General features: G+C 43.8%; 1 protein-coding gene and 1 non-coding gene across 2 annotated transcripts; one reads left to right on the forward strand and one right to left on the reverse strand.

The window, feature by feature from the left end:
- Positions 1-370: 370 nt before the first annotated feature.
- Positions 371-7,253, forward strand: LOC125198889 (uncharacterized). Its single transcript, XM_089059294.1, has 5 exons — positions 371-1,436; positions 1,578-2,146; positions 2,323-2,715; positions 4,608-4,710; positions 7,180-7,253. The coding sequence occupies exons 1-5, from the start codon at positions 371-373 to the stop codon at positions 7,251-7,253; spliced, it is 2,205 nt and encodes a 734-aa protein (XP_088915420.1).
- LOC148933155 (small nucleolar RNA R71) lies at positions 6,064-6,170 on the reverse strand. The gene has a single exon (XR_016134809.1). It is a non-coding gene; the product is annotated as a small nucleolar RNA R71 (small nucleolar RNA).
- Positions 7,254-15,521: the final 8,268 nt, after the last annotated feature.

Below are 15,521 nucleotides of genomic sequence, written 5' to 3' on the forward strand. Positions count from 1 at the left end.
ACCACTATCTTGGAAATACCTTATTGCGTCCTATATTTGCCACTTGAATTTCAAAACTGCTTCTTAATTTCAACTACCTTGACGTTATGAAATATTGATCTTTTGATGACCGTAGGATGCAACCGATTTTTGCAAAAGATGATTTGACGCTACTTCTTACGATCCGTCAAAGTGACGAACTTTTGATATCTTGTGATTGGCCATATACTCTCAAACAATTGTCCCATGAACCTTATTATTCGACTATACCATGTAATTGTTGTTGGAACCTTGTGAATAACCCGTGTATTGATAAATCAGAATGCCGCCGAGACGCAATAACCGTCAGCCAACACCTCAGCCCACGAGCGAGGATAGTGTATCGCAACCCATGCCGCCGCCGCCTCCGCCACCTCCGGTGAATCGTAAGATAGTGAAGCTGTTCTTGGAACAGAAACCACCCATGTTCGATGGACTTGGAGAGCCGGACAAGGCTGAATCGTGGATCCGCGCAATAGAGCGTATCTTCTCAATCTTGGGTTGCAACGACCGGGAAAGGATGAGCTGCGTTACTCACCAACTAACTGACGCAGCCGACTTTTGGTGGGATACTAGAGTAAAGACCTTGCGGCGAGAACAAGTGAAAGCAATGACGTGGGAAGCATTCAAGGCGAAGCTCTACAACAAGTACGTGCCTAAGAGCTACCGGAAAGCGAAGGCATCCGAGTTCTTCAATTTGACCCAAGGACGCATGACCGTGACCGAGTACGATCGTGCGCTCAATAGCATGACTCGATATGCACCCGATCAGGTGGACACCGACGCGAAGCTGTCCGACAAGTTCCGAGAGGAACTAAGGCATGAGATTGGAATGTCATTGGCTAGTAGAGGGAGACTTCCCTACGCCGAAGCATTGGCACTTGCGTTGGATATAGAGGCTGCAATGCCTAAAGAGAGAGCCAAGGAGAACACTACACTATCTCTGCCGCCATCGCATAACTCCCGGGAGAAGAGGAAATGGGAGGACTCTAGGACTTCCTATGACGGAAAACGGTATCAGGAAAGTCGACATCGACCCCATTATGGAGGAAGGCAACGTACGTTCACCCCGAGAAGAGACTACGGATCCAAAGCGCCGCAGTGCAATGTGTGCACTAAGTACCATTTCGGTGAATGTCGACAACCGAACGTCCTCAAATGCTACAATTGCGGAGGAAATGGCCACTACTTAAGGGAGTGCCCGAGTAGGACAAGAGGATCGGGATCGAGGCGAAATGATTCGGGATTCCGCCAGCCAGCAAGGGGATCGCAGAACGAACCACGAGGAAATCGTGACCCATCGTCGCGACAGCAACAACCTCCCCACCAAAGACTTCCTCCTCCAGCAAGAGCGTACGCGTTGGAGCAAAAGAAACCGAATAATGAGGAAGGTGAACGTGAGAAGAAGAATCTGACAGGTATGGGCGAAATTCTCAACACCCCTGTTGTTGTGTTGTTTGATACGGGCGCGTCGCACTCGTTTATATCTGATTTATGTGTGCGCACTTTGGGCTTACCTGTTAGAGTAACTGAACATAAAATGATAGTGTCTTCACCAGTGGCTGGGACAGTAGAATTATCTCGAACGTGCTCGAACGTAGAAATCGTTTTAGGAGAACTTAAGCTAGTTGCTCGCGACCTACGAATTTTACCGATGAGGGATACCGACGTAATCCTAGGAATGGATTGGTTGGCCGCAAATTTCACAACGATTCGATGCAAGGAGAGACAAATATCGCTACAAGCGCCGGGAAGGGAACCTATCGTGTATCATGGTATCTCGATGAACCGACGAACCGCGATAATTTCCGCGCTACAAGCTACCGCGATGATAAAGAAGGGACGACCTGCCTATCTCGTTTATCTTCACGGCGATGAGAAGGATGAAAGAAAAGTAGAAGACGTCGCCGTTGTGCGAGAATTTCCGGATGTTTTCCCCGAAGAGTTACCTGGACCGCCGCCAGATCGACAATTAGAGTTTACGATCGATCTCGAGCTGGGAGCTACACCGGTATCTAAAGCACCGTATCGGATGGCGCCGAAGGAGTTGGGAGAACTCAAGATACAACTCCAAGAGCTCATGGACCTAGGTTTTATTAGGCCTAGCGTTTCACCATGGGGCGCACCGGTACTTTTCGTGAAGAAGAAGAAGGATGGATCGATGAGGATGTGCATCGACTATAGAGAATTGAACAAGTTGACGCTTAAGAACAAGTATCCACTGCCAAGAATCGATGACCTGTTTGATCAACTCGTGGAGCAGGAGTATTTTCAAAGATGGACTTGAGGTCCGGATATCACCAGTTGAGAGTTCGAAGGGAGGACATACCGAAGACTGCGTTCCGTACGAGATATGGACACTACGAGTTCATAGTGATGCCTTTCGGACTAACGAATGCCCCAGCGGTGTTCATGGATTTGATGAATCGGGTATTCCACCCGTACTTGGACAAGTTCATCTTAGTGTTTATCGATGACGTTCTAGTCTACTCAAAGAACGAGAAGGAGCATGAGGAGCATCTACGAATCGCTCTAGAAACCTTGCGGAATGAGAAGTTATACGCGAAATTCAGCAAGTGTGAATTTTGGCTAAAGGAAGTGAATTTCCTTGGACATATCGTATCGGCAGAAGGGATCAGAGTGGACCCCGCCAAAGTAGAAGCCGTGCAACAGTGGAAGTCGCCATCAACACCAAGCGTGATTCGGAGTTTCCTAGGCTTAGCGGGATACTACCGAAGGTTTATAGAAGGGTTCTCCAAGATAGCGAGACCCATGACCCAACAGCTTAAGAAGGGAGTCAAGGTGAATTGGACCCCGGAGTGTGAAGCAAGTTTTCAACTCTTAAAGGAGAAGTTGACTACCGCGCCGGTGTTAGCCGTGCCAGAATCTGGAGTGAACTACGTAGTCTACACCAATGCGTCGAAGGTGGGACTAGGATGTGTATTGATGCAGAACAACAAGGTGATTGCATACGCATCACGGCAATTGAGACCACACGAATTGAACTACCCAACACACGATTTAGAGTTAGCAGCAGTAGTACATGCCCTAAAGATTTGGAGGCATCATCTCTATGGAGTTCGATGTGAAATCTTTACGGACCACAAGAGCTTGAAATATTTCTTCGAGCAGAAGGACTTGAATATGCAACAACGAAGATGGCTCGAATTGGTAAAAGACTACGATTGTGGCATCAACTACCACCCCGACAAGGCAAACGTAGTGGCAGATGCTTTGAGCCGTAAAGACAATTCGCAACTAGCTTTCCTAACGGAAGAGGAAAGTTTGATACGAGAGTTTAGTAAAATGCGATTGGAAGTGATAAGGGCACCCGAAACGGTGGAAGGACGAATTGCCACCTTAACAGTTGAACCAGACTTGAAGACAAGAATCGTTGCAACACAACGAATGGATGCGAAACTCGAGGAGATTCGAGTGGAGGTGAGAACGGGCAAATCAGAAAAATTTAATGAGGAGTCCGACAATGCACTCGTCTTCGAAGGGAGACTATGCGTACCCGACAACGAAGAACTCAAGAACGAGATCATGAGTGAAGCTCATGAAACTCCATACACTGCTCACCCTGGAAGCACGAAAATGTACCAAGATTTGAAGAAGTCCTTTTGGTGGACTGGCATGAAGAGAGATATTGCGACATTCGTGGAGCGTTGCCTAGCCTGCCAACAGGTGAAGACCTTACATCAACGGCCGTACGGAAAGCTACAACCGTTGAAAATACCCGAGTGGAAATGGAAGCACATTACTATGGATTTCGTGACAGCGTTGCCAAAGACCCTCAAAGGGAACACTACCATTTGGGTGATTGTAGACCGACTCACCAAATGTGCGCATTCCTATAACTCACGGATCGGATAGATTAGCTCGGATCTACATACGGGAAATAGTATGATTGCATGGAGTCCAAGTGACGATTACGTCTGATCGTGACCCGAAGTTCACGTCAAAATTTTGGATTAGTCTACAGCGCGAGCTTGGAACACGATTGAACTTTAGTACAGCGTTTCACCCGCAGTCCGATGGGCAATCTGAGAGGACGATACAAACTCTCGAGGATATGCTAAGAGTTGTGGTGCTCGACCGCGGTGGAAGTTGGGAGACCGCATTACCGTTGATCGAATTCGCTTACAACAACAGTTTCCAAGCAACGATTAACATGGCGCCGTATGAGGCACTCTACGGAAGATACTTGGACCCGATGAAGTGGGCGATTAAAATGTAGATCACCGCTCTACTGGGATGAAGTGGGCGAGCGAAGGATACTTGGACCCGATGCGGTCGAGGAAATGATTGGAATTGTACGACAAATTCGTGTGAGAATGAAGGAAGCCCAAGACAGACAAAAGTCTTACGCTGACGTTCGACGGACCGACTTGCAATTTCAAATCGGCGATAAAGTTTTTCTCAAGGTATCCCCGTCGAAAGGGATAATGCGCTTTGGTGTAAAAGGAAAGTTGAAACCGCGTTTTATTGGTCCCTATGAAATTCTTGAAGAAGTAGGACCCGTAGCCTATCGATTAGCGCTACCGCCAAACCTTGGAAATGTGCACAATGTTTTTCATGTGTCACAGTTGCGGAAGTACGTGTTCGATCCAAAACACGTGATCCACTATGAAGAAGTTGTATTAAATCCGGATTTGAGCTACGAGGAACGACCTCAGATGATCTTGGACCGTAAGGTTCAAACCTTGCTGAATAAAACTATTGCCAGTGTGAAAGTACTTTGGAGAAACCATGAGTACCGAAGAAGCCACATGGGAGCTCGAGGACAAAATGATGGAGCTGTACCCGGAACTCTTTTCATAAAGGTACCAAATTTCGGGACGAAATTTCTTTTAAGGGTGGTGGGATGTAACGCCCCACTTTTTCGAACCCTAATTTTTATAACGTGGAAATTTTTGCATTTAATGCTATGATATATGTGGAGTAAAATTTATGGGAAATTAATTGCATGATTCCTATGAGCATAAGCTAGGTGACTCGTCCTTTCAAAGTATTAACTGTGCTAGGGTATTGTACTTTGGAATTTGTATAACCATAAAAGTGAAAGCACATCCCTGGAATTCCCTTATCTCTATACTTTTCTCTCCGTGATTTGCTTGCATTTAGTTGTTTACTGCTTTTAATATTTTCTGTTTTCAAAAAATTTCAAAAAATTCTTGTTTCTCCAGATAGTAATTGAGTTCTAGTAGGAGATAGACACTTTGTGTACGTCTTCCCCGTGTTCGATATCCGGTACTAACCTTTTGCTATACTATACCTACTCTGTATACTTGCAGGTATTTATAGTGCAAATAAAAAAGTGCATCAAGTTTTTGGCGCCGTTGCCGGGGAAGACAATTCACTTTGGAGTGATATCTTCAAACGGATAATTTTACTACTTTGAATTTTTATTGCTTTCTGTTTTAATTTTTTTTTTTAGTTTAATTTGTTTTTGTTTTCGAGTCCTGCAGGTTTTGTATGCGAACGCGTTCTGGGAAGTACATCTTAAAGCCGCTTGATTTAGAACTTGAAAGAACTCGTAGAATAATAAGAAGTGAAAAAGGATCAGGAACAATGGGTGACCGAACAGATATTGAGAAGCTGCAGGAGATGGTGAAGTTGCTGATGGATGAGAGAGATGCGGAAAGAGCAGCTCGAGAAGCCATGGAAAAGAAGAACAGAGAAACATTACCTGTGATGAACATGTTCAATCATGGGAATATGATCACTTTTCTTGACGGTCCTCGTATTGATGCTAACAATTTTGAGTTACGCATGCCCCTTATCCAAAGGGTCGAGCAAACTCCTTTTGCAGGTAGGGCGACTGAAGATGCTAACCGCCATCTCTCCAAATTCGTGGAAATCGCAAACACTTTGAAATTAAATGGTGTCGACGACGATGCCATACGGGTAAGACTTTTTCCATTCTCATTGATTGATTCTGCTAAGGAGTGGTGTGAGTGTATGCCACCAGAAAAGGTCTCCACATGGAAGGACATCGTAGCTACCTTCCTCGACAAATACTACCCGCCAGGCACTATTTTGAAGCTCAAGAGTGAGATCTTTCAGTTTATACAAGGCCATGACGAGCCCCTCTATGAGGCATTTGCTCGTTTCAAAGCTCTTCTTCGAAAGTGTCCAAACCATGGTTTTTCCATAGACCATCAGGTAGGAATCCTCTATAATGGATTTAATGAAAAAATATGTGTTATGCTTGATTCAGGGGAAAATGGAGGATTTCTAAGAAAGACAGGAGAGGATGCCATGGCGGTGATCGAGGAGTTCGCCACCAACAGTCGGGGGTGGTCGAAGGAAAGGCATGCCACGAGAATAGTAGCAGCCATAGAAGAGGCCGAAGAAAGTTCTTTTGCTAAGGAGCTAGCAGAACTTAGAGTCAGGATTGATCAAATGGACGTCTCGAGGAAGGAAGATCCAATTCCGACAACTTCCATAGTGGCGGTCACGGCACCCGAAACTGCCGTGTCAACTGTGGAAGAAATCAACTACGTGCAAGGAGGCGGTCCCAGAAATTACAATAACAATTATCGTCCTAATCAGGGGGGCGGTAATTTCAATAATTATAATGGGAACCGTCCGCACCCAAATCTTTCTTATTCTAACAATAATTACTTGCAACCCCCTGCAGGATTTAATGTTAGCAAAGGAGGAGTGGTTGAGCCGATGAAGAAGGAAGACAAGTATGATCAAGGAATCACGAAGATTTTGGAAGTAATTACGCAAGATAGGAAGATTAATGACACCAAGATCGCAGTGGTCGAAGCAAGGATAAACAACCTCGAGCAAGGAATGAACACGATCTCGGCAGCTATAACCAACATTACCACTCAAATGGAGCAAATTCAGAAGAAGTTAGATGAGGATAGAGCAAAGGCAGCAGCAAGAGTGGATGATATTAACAAGAAGTGGGTGGCGAAGCAGAAATCTGGGGACTGCTCAGTCGCCGGCGGACCGCCGCACACCCCGCAGCGGCCCGCCACTGAGGCGGCAGAGTCAACCACGCAGAAAGGGCTTGTTCGGAACAATGGAATTGTGCTCCCTTTCCAACCAAGGAGGAAGTTTAAACTCGAGGAGCAATTCAAACATTTTTTGAATATGTTTTGCAAAGTTCATACTAATATTCCCTTGGTCGAATCATTGCAGGAAATTCCAAAATATGCAAAACTTTTGAGGGAAGCGGTGATGAGAAAGAGGAAGCCGACCAAAGCCGACCTTAAGCTACCGTATCATTGTAGCGAAATCATCCAAAAAGAGAGGGCAGTAAAGCAAAGGGATCCGGGCCAGTTCATTATAAGATGCCGGATTGGAGAAGGGAAAGTTGACAAAGCACTGTGCGACTTAGGATCGTCCATCAATCTCATGCCACTGAAGTACTACGAAAAGCTCAACATCGGGCCTCTCAAATATTCAGACGTAACACTCAGGTTGGCCGATAACTCGTCCATCAAGACTGTAGGTATGATTGAGGATGTCCTAGTTAAAGTTGATGATTTTATTTTTCCCGCCGACTTTATTGTGCTTGACATGAAAGTAGACAAGAACGTCCCTCTATAGGGAGAGATTTTCTTGCCACTTGCAAAGCTTTGATTGATGTAGGCCGTGGCGAGATCACAATCAGTGATAATCATAGTCAATCCACCTATAAGATCGAGAGCGAGATGCTAAAATTTGAGGAGGCAAAGCGGGCAAAAATGGAACAACAGTGCAGAGCAGTCATGGCTACCGACTTGACCAAGTCCAAAGATCCCTTTGAAGCGGAGGATCCTTCTACCTCCACTATCTACATTGTCAAAGAGGTAAGACATTCTTCTAAAAAGGGTGATGCTAATTCTTCTACATCTGCTCCACAGAAGAAGAAACAGAAGGGAAAGAAAACACCCAAAGAGGACCCCGAGATATACGTCATCAAAACCAAAGAGGGGAAGTACAAGTGGTGGAAGAAGCTAGGGACCAAGTTGCTCCCTATGCCAATTTTCAACACTCGAGTTTTTGATCCGCCCAACTAGTGGGCCACTTCAAGTCGAGCTAACGACTTTAAACAAAAGCGCTTATTGAGAGGCAACCCAATTTTCTTTTACTTATTTTTTTTTCTCTCGTTTTTTTTATTTATTTATGTTCTGTTTTTTTTTTTTAAAAAAAAAAACAAAAAATTATACTGGTGGCGGTCGCCGCACTTAAAGCACGGCGGTCGCCACACGTGTGTTAACATGTGCAGGGAGGATCGGGCCTAGGGCAGGCTTAGGGCGGGCCAGAGTAACCGCTGCACGGGCCGCGGCGGCCCGCCAGGATTGCTGTTTACGAAGGCCCGTGTGGCGGCCCGCCACGAGAGACGCGGCGGTCGTCACACGCAGTCCAGAGACGGGATTGCTCCATAAAAGGTATATTTTCCATTCCTTTTCCCATTCCTTCTCAAATTCTTTTCTTGCACACAACCCCCACCTATATAAATCACCAAATTCACACACCCACACTATCATTCTCTCAATTCTCTCCAAGTTTAGAGCTCTTCTTCTACAAATTCTCTCCACAAAAAGGTATGAATCCTAACTCAATTTCTGAGTTTTGCTTTACTTCTTCCATGGATTGTGCTTTATTTTGGGTGAATTGTTCGGTAGAATCTCTTAATTCATGATGGGGGATGATTATTTGTATGAATTTTTGAATTCTATGGTTTAAATTTTGCTTGGTTGGTGATTATTGAGTTGTGAATGATGATTCTCTCTTGGTTTTTAGAGTTTAAAAGTTGCAATCATGTTCATAGCATTGTGAGGCTATTATTACTTTCATGAATTGCAATATTTGTGATTTTGTAGAGATTGTTGGTTTTTATGGATATTTGGTTGATACGTCTCTGCATGGGGGATGAATTCACGTTGGGGGATGAATTGTTGTGTCCTAATTTTGTTGATTTTGCTTAACATGTTATTATGCTAAAAATTAGGATGCTATTTTACCCAAGCTTGCATATAAGTTCTTATCTCTTGATTTTTACTTGGTTGAATGCAAGTTTGGGGGAACTTTTGATCTCCTACTTGTTGGTGCTCTTTTAAGAGTGTAATTTCTTGTATAGGATAATGGGATCAAAAGGGAAACCGGAGAATGCGAAGAACTATGGCATTAGCCTTGCCACGGAAGAGCAAAAGGCTATGTGGAAGAAAGTTTCGGCCCGAGAAACGGCACCTTCTAGATATCCCCACGATTACCCTCTCCAAACTTTGGGGATCATGGAGGATTTTTGGAAGTTGTGCGACGTGGGTGATGGGAATGGCCTCGTCTACATGTTCCAAAGGAAGTGGCCATCGTTTCGAAAGTATACTCTCGAGTTCCTCAGCTCGCTAAAGGTCACTAAGGATCGCCGCCAAAATATTCCACTTAGCATCGATTTCCGCCTTGGGAACCGTTGGCACTCGCTCACCATGGAAGAGCTTAGTGGGATCTTCCATTGCTTCGACCCCAACCCCGAAGAGGACAATGAATATGAATTTTCCGAGGTTTGGGGGGCGATGACGAATGAGCAAGAGCATGCAGCGGGCTATGCCAAGTCTTCATCGATTCGCAACCCCGTCTTGAGGTACCTCCATCGTGCTATGACTCAGCTTATGTATGCTCGTATCGATGGGGGAAGTATCTCCCAAACGGAGCTCAACATGATGTGGTGCCTACTCAACAAGAAGGGAATCGATTATGGGACCCTTTTTACTTACTATGTGGATAGGATCACGAAGAAAGACGGGGGCGTCATTTGTTGTGGGGGATTGATTACGGCAATTGGCGAACATTTGGAGGTCTCTTTTGCCGGTATGACTGAGGATGGTGGAGAAAGGTTTATCACCTATGAGGTGCTATTTTCGGTGGGGCTTTTGAAGACCGATTATTGGGGTCAAGGGTATTTTATGCAAGTAGCGGGGGATCACTTTCCCGTTCCACTCCCGCAATTGACCAAGGTCGATGTGTGGGCGAACCAAGCCAATTGGAAGCTCGACACACCCGCCCACCGGAGAGCTATCGAGGCTAACCCCGTCAATGGGGAATTTAGAAAGAGGAACATTCCCTCTCGCATTCCTCAATTTGAGCCCGATGAGGATTCCGCGTTTGATTCCATTGATAACTATGAAGAGGGCGCGGAGCATTCACAAGCTCAAGGGAGTGAAGCACCGCCACCACCGCCACCCCAACCACGACGAGAAGAGGAAGAAGAAGAAGAGGAAGTGGAAGGACATCGCCGCCGGACAAGAACGAACCGCCGCCGCGGGAGGCCAAATCCGGGAGTGGAGTTTCAAGCCAACACCTCCGCCCAATTAGGAAAAATTTTCTCCTATATGCAAAACATGTCCAACACTTGGGACAATCAATGGGCGGAGCAACAAGCGGAGAATGCCTACAACCGCCAAGGGTGGACGGCTCAAGGCGATTGGCGCACGGCGGAGCAAGAATTTTGGGAGCAACAACGTTTGGAAGACGTTCATCGGCGTCAACAATATGAAGAGCTCCGAAGGATGGCCGCCGAAGCTAGAGAGGAACGAGAGACAATGAGGAGTGATATCACGTACCTCGTTGGAGCTTTCGAGGATCTTAGCGCCCGTTTCCCTCCACCTCCTCAAGATTGAAGAAGTCAAGCTCGATGACTTTAAATGAGCATTTGTACCATGTTTTTGGATATTTTTGAGACAATTTATTTCCTTGTTTTAACAATTTTTGCTTTAATTTTAAGTATTTTTGGTTTTGGTTTAATTTTGTGCTTTGCAAAAATTTTCGCAGGTTCTGACCTCTCCGTGGCGACCGCCGCAAGCGCTGCGGCGGTCCGCCACCTGAACGCTGGAAAGCATCTTTGACGTGCGGCGACCGCCGAACAGCTGCGGCGAACCGCCACCTGGGCACAATTTTCCAGCGCGAATTTTCGCCCCGCTCAACCTCTACGCGAAATTTTTCAGGGTACGTTTAGTTTAGGTTTGGGGGGATGAAGTGGTGGACCGTGAGTTTAGGTTTTTCTTTTTGTTTTTAGTTTGTTTTTGCTTTAATTTTTCAAAATCCCGTAGGAGATTTTTGTGTTCTAAAAATGTTTTCTTGAATCCATGTCATGAACATAACATGAAGAACTTAGAAACACGTATGCTTAGGGACACATTAGACCGAGTTGCCAATGATATTATATTCCATCTATGTTTAAGTGTGGCTTAACGTTTTGATATGATGGTTTGGTGAAAAGGTGCATAATTAGTGAATTGCTTGTTCGCCTTGAATCGTGCGTATACCTTGTGAGATTTGAGCCTTAAATTCTTTCTTGTGTGATTTATCTGTATGCATGTATATGTTTCTAGAACTTGCTCCTAGTCTGCCTAAGTTTACATAGTGTTTAAGTTGATTTAGGAGGATGTTAGGCCGTCTTTTCTTAGCTACTTTTATATCCAAAATTTTCGACCCTCTCAAATTTTTCCTTTGGAGCCAATTTTGAGCCTTTAAGCCTTTTCTTTGGAAGCCAAAATAAATGGGGACAATTCCTTGGGTTAGTATAGTTTTTGTTATCTTCTTTTGTAAAGGAATTGGAGAGATAAGGAGAAAAGTTAGAGAAAAGTAGTGTGCTTAAATGTTGAAAAGTACAAGTTGTGAAATAGTGAAAAAATTCAAAATATGTGCTTGATTCTAGAAAGGATGCTTATAAAAAAAAGAGAAAGAAAGGTTGTGAAAAAAAAATCAAAGGATTGAAAGTAAGTTGAAGGAGAAAAATAAAGTGTTAGAAGTGCCTTAAGTTTTAGAAAAGTGGAGTCATCTTAACTCTACTTGGGATATTTTTGTATTTGAGTCACTTTTTAGCCAAATATCCCTCACCTACCAAAGAGCCTACGTTACAACCGAAAATAAAGACCTTTCGGACTTTTGATGCTTAATCACATTGAGTAGAGGAGGGATTAGACTTTGAGCAAGCCTATGGTAAACTTTGCATGATGCATGATTTGAGTGATATACACTTTACCTTTATACACTTTGAGAGTGAGAGAAAGAACACTTCTCATCTTTGGAAGTTTGCCACATGTGAGTGCTTGAATTCAAGGTGTTCCACGAGTTAGTAATGAAAGTGCACTATTAAGCCTTGCTTGATTTGATTGTGTTAATTCATGCTTAATCTATTCTTTCATCTTTTGAGGCAATTATGACGTCTAGTCCTTGTGCATTCCGTGCGTCTATTCTTGTGTCTTTAGTGTTTTGTTCGAGGACAAACAAAAATGTAAGTTTGGGGGAGTTGATACGCTCGGATTTTGCACTGTTTTAAGGCCATTATTTGGTCCGTTTTTAATATCAAAATCACTCTACATGTCCATTATTTGCATATTTTATACATTTTGGTATTTTGACGTGTTTTGTGAGAAATGTGCATATTTGAGCCGAAAAGGGGAGTAAAAACGCATAGTCTGGAAATCTAGAGTCAGACGGCGACCAGCGACCGCCGCGAAGTTGTACGGCGACCGCCGGCGCCCGGCGGTCAGAGCCATGTGGCGGTCCGCCTCGGAAATTTACGCTAGGAGAAGAGCCCGGCGACCGCCGGAGGACATGTGGCGGTCCGCCACCGAAGGGTCAGAGTCTCTGGACTCCAACGCGGCGACCGCCGGCCAAGGTGCGGCGGCCCGCCGGAGAAAGGCGGCGAATCCGACCAGCCCTAGATTTGCTCCAAGATTTACCAAATTTTGAAGATCTTTTCCTTCTATGATGAGGAATAATTTTCCCCTATAAATAGGACCTCAAGCTTCATCAAAAGAAGAACACATTCATAGAGAAAGAGAGTTACTACTTGCAATATTCATAGAGATCAAAAGCTAGAGTACTTCAATTGTGCAAGGAGTTGGAGAAGGATTTCAAGAACATCAAGAACGACAAGGATTCAACCTACGGGTTTTATTTGCTTTAGTTTTATGTTCAAATTGTTTTCCCTTCAATCTATGTTTTTAGTTTATTCAATTATGTGTAACTAAACTCATAGGATTCTAGGGATGTGTTAGTAGCAACTTTGGTTATACAATTCCGTTTTCTATTTAATATCCGTTTTGTTTTTACTTTGTTTCTTCCCTAAGTTAATCATGATGCTTCGTAATTGAGTGACACAATTATGTATGATTTAATATAACTTGCTTCATAACTGTGACAGAGTTCTAGCGAGTTAGATCCACTTAGTAGACACTACAGTTAGCTTCCTTTAAAACGGCACTGTTAATTGAGAGTGAGGACTTTTCAAGGGTCTTAGGAGCTTTTTGGAGTTACGTATTAGGATTGACAACCCTAATGTTAGTAATCAACGTTTGTATCGCATGAGCATAAGCTAGGTGACTCGTCCTTTCAAAGTATTAACTGTGCTAGGATATTGTAGTTTGGAATTTGTATAACCACAAAAGTGAAAGCACATCCCTGGAATTCCCTTATCTCTATACTTTTCTCTCCGTGATTTACTTGCATTTAGTTGTTTACTGCTTTTAATATTTTCTGTTTTCAAAAGTTTTCAAAAAATTCTTGTTTCTCCAGATAGTAATTGAGTTCTAGTAGGAGATAGACACTTTGTGTACGTCTTCCCCGTGTTCGATATCCGGTACTAACCTTTTGCTATACTATACCTACTCTGTATACTTGCAGGTATTTATAGTGCAAATAAAAATCTCGAGTTCACTATGGTAAGGATGGCATAACTATAAAATGTTTTGGCAGGAGTTCACTGAGTATATTCAAATTACTCAGCCCTGCATGTGTTTTCCCTATGTGCAGGTTGAGCGGCGTCGAGCGGTCGGTGGTGTTGAGGATGTTGTGTTGGATGAAATGGATGTTTGGAATTCTAAGTGTAGTTGTGTCTTCATACATGGCTTCACTTTCTCTTGGTCTGCTTCCGCTGAAATTTTTAGAAACTCTTATCTTTTGGAAATTGTTTTGAACTAAATTCTTAGTGTTGTGATTGCTTTGAAATATTATGTTTTTGGTTGGAATACGTTGAACTCTTGACTTTTGAGCCTAGCCTAAGATATTTATGAAATCTTGATTATCGTCGTTTAGCCGTTGACTTATTTCTTTGTCAGCTCATTAAATACTTGGTCAAATCTCTTTAAATGAAACCCTAGTCTATGTCTCGTTGCTTTTAAGTTCAGCCATAGTAGCAGTCGCGGTATTTATTGTACCCTAGAAATCCGGGCTGTTACAGTACCAATAGGTAGCCAAAGCCTATCTAGGTTGTGAATACGTTTTTCTTCTTACTAGATCTGGCCAAGTCCCCTACTAGAAAAACTCATGAGGAGATTCAACGAATTTCCCTACTTGACCTTCTTAGTAAAAAGCCTTAGACTTGTTTATCATATTTCAATAATAAACCATTATATTATATTATTTATTCTCATAATTAGGTAACAAGTGGACGTGGCGTTTCTCGTATACGTGCACAAGCTGACTGTACAAAGGCATGTACGCTCGAAGCATCTTTTAGTATACAAACCCCAACAGGATCCTTTTGAGTTGTGCTTCACAACCGGGGAAAACACTTCATTATAGTCTATGCCTTCAATCTGATTATATCCCTTTGCAACTAACCTTGCCTTATATCTGATGCTGTCATTCTTGAAGGCCTCTATTTTCTTCTTATAAACCCATTTACATCCAATGGTCTTCTGATCTAGTGGCCTCAAAACCAGCACCCAAGTTCTGTTCTTGTACAAAGAGTCAATCTCTTCTTGCATAGCTCTTAGCCATCTATCCTTCTCAGGGCTCCTAACTGCTTCCTTATATGTGGAAGGCTCATGGTACTCGATCTGTTCAGCCACACACAAAGCATAGTACATCATGTCATAGTCTTGATACTTCTTAGGCAACTTAATCTGTCTCTTAGGTTGGACTCTTCTGGGAATATTCACTGGCGGCTTCTGATGTGGTGTGCTTCCTAGCTGAGGTTCCTGCCTCATATCTCCATCATTTATATCAGAATCCTTTTGTACCCCTTCATCTTGTACATAATCATCAACCAGAGGCTCCACCTCAACCCTTGTAGCAGATGCTTTCCCAGCCAGATAAGGCATCTCATTTTCTTTGAACTCCACATCCCTGCTGATTACAACCTTGTTGTTACCAGGCTCTGTGCACCAGAGTCTATACCCTTTTACATCTCTTTGATAGTCAAGCATTACACATCTCAAAGCTCTAGGCTCCAGTTTTCCCTGCCCTACATGTGCAAAGGCTCTGCACCCAAATATTCTAAGCCTAGAGTAGTCACCTGGGGACCCATACCATCTGTTATCTGGTGTTGAAAAGTCTATTGATGAGGATGGACATTTGTTCATCAACAGTGCTGCAGTTGCTGCTGCCTCACCCCAAAAATTCCTGGCCATACCTGAGTCAAAAAGCATACATCTTATCCTCTCCAGCAAAGTCCTATTTGCCCTCTCTGCCATCCCATTCTGCTGGGGGTTGTTGGGAAAGGTTTTATGCCTTCTTATGCCTCTATCTTTACAGAAAGCATCAAACTG

Source organism: Salvia hispanica, chromosome 1, assembly GCF_029641045.1.
Source record: "Salvia hispanica isolate PSC_SH4W2 chromosome 1, Shi_PSC_v1, whole genome shotgun sequence".
In the NCBI taxonomy this organism is placed as follows: domain Eukaryota; kingdom Viridiplantae; phylum Streptophyta; class Magnoliopsida; order Lamiales; family Lamiaceae; genus Salvia; species Salvia hispanica.

Bases quoted from the DNA above. Each gene is read 5' to 3' on its own strand.
- LOC125198889 (XM_089059294.1), top strand. From the start codon at position 371: ATGCCGCCGCCGCCTCCGCCACCTCCGGTGAATCGTAAGATAGTGAAG. The intron at 1,437-1,577 runs GTATGGGCGAAA...TGTCTTCACCAG, and splicing joins TGAGAAGAAGAATCTGACAG to TGGCTGGGACAGTAGAATTA. The intron at 4,711-7,179 runs GTAAGGTTCAAA...GAATCATTGCAG, and splicing joins ACCTCAGATGATCTTGGACC to GAAATTCCAAAATATGCAAA.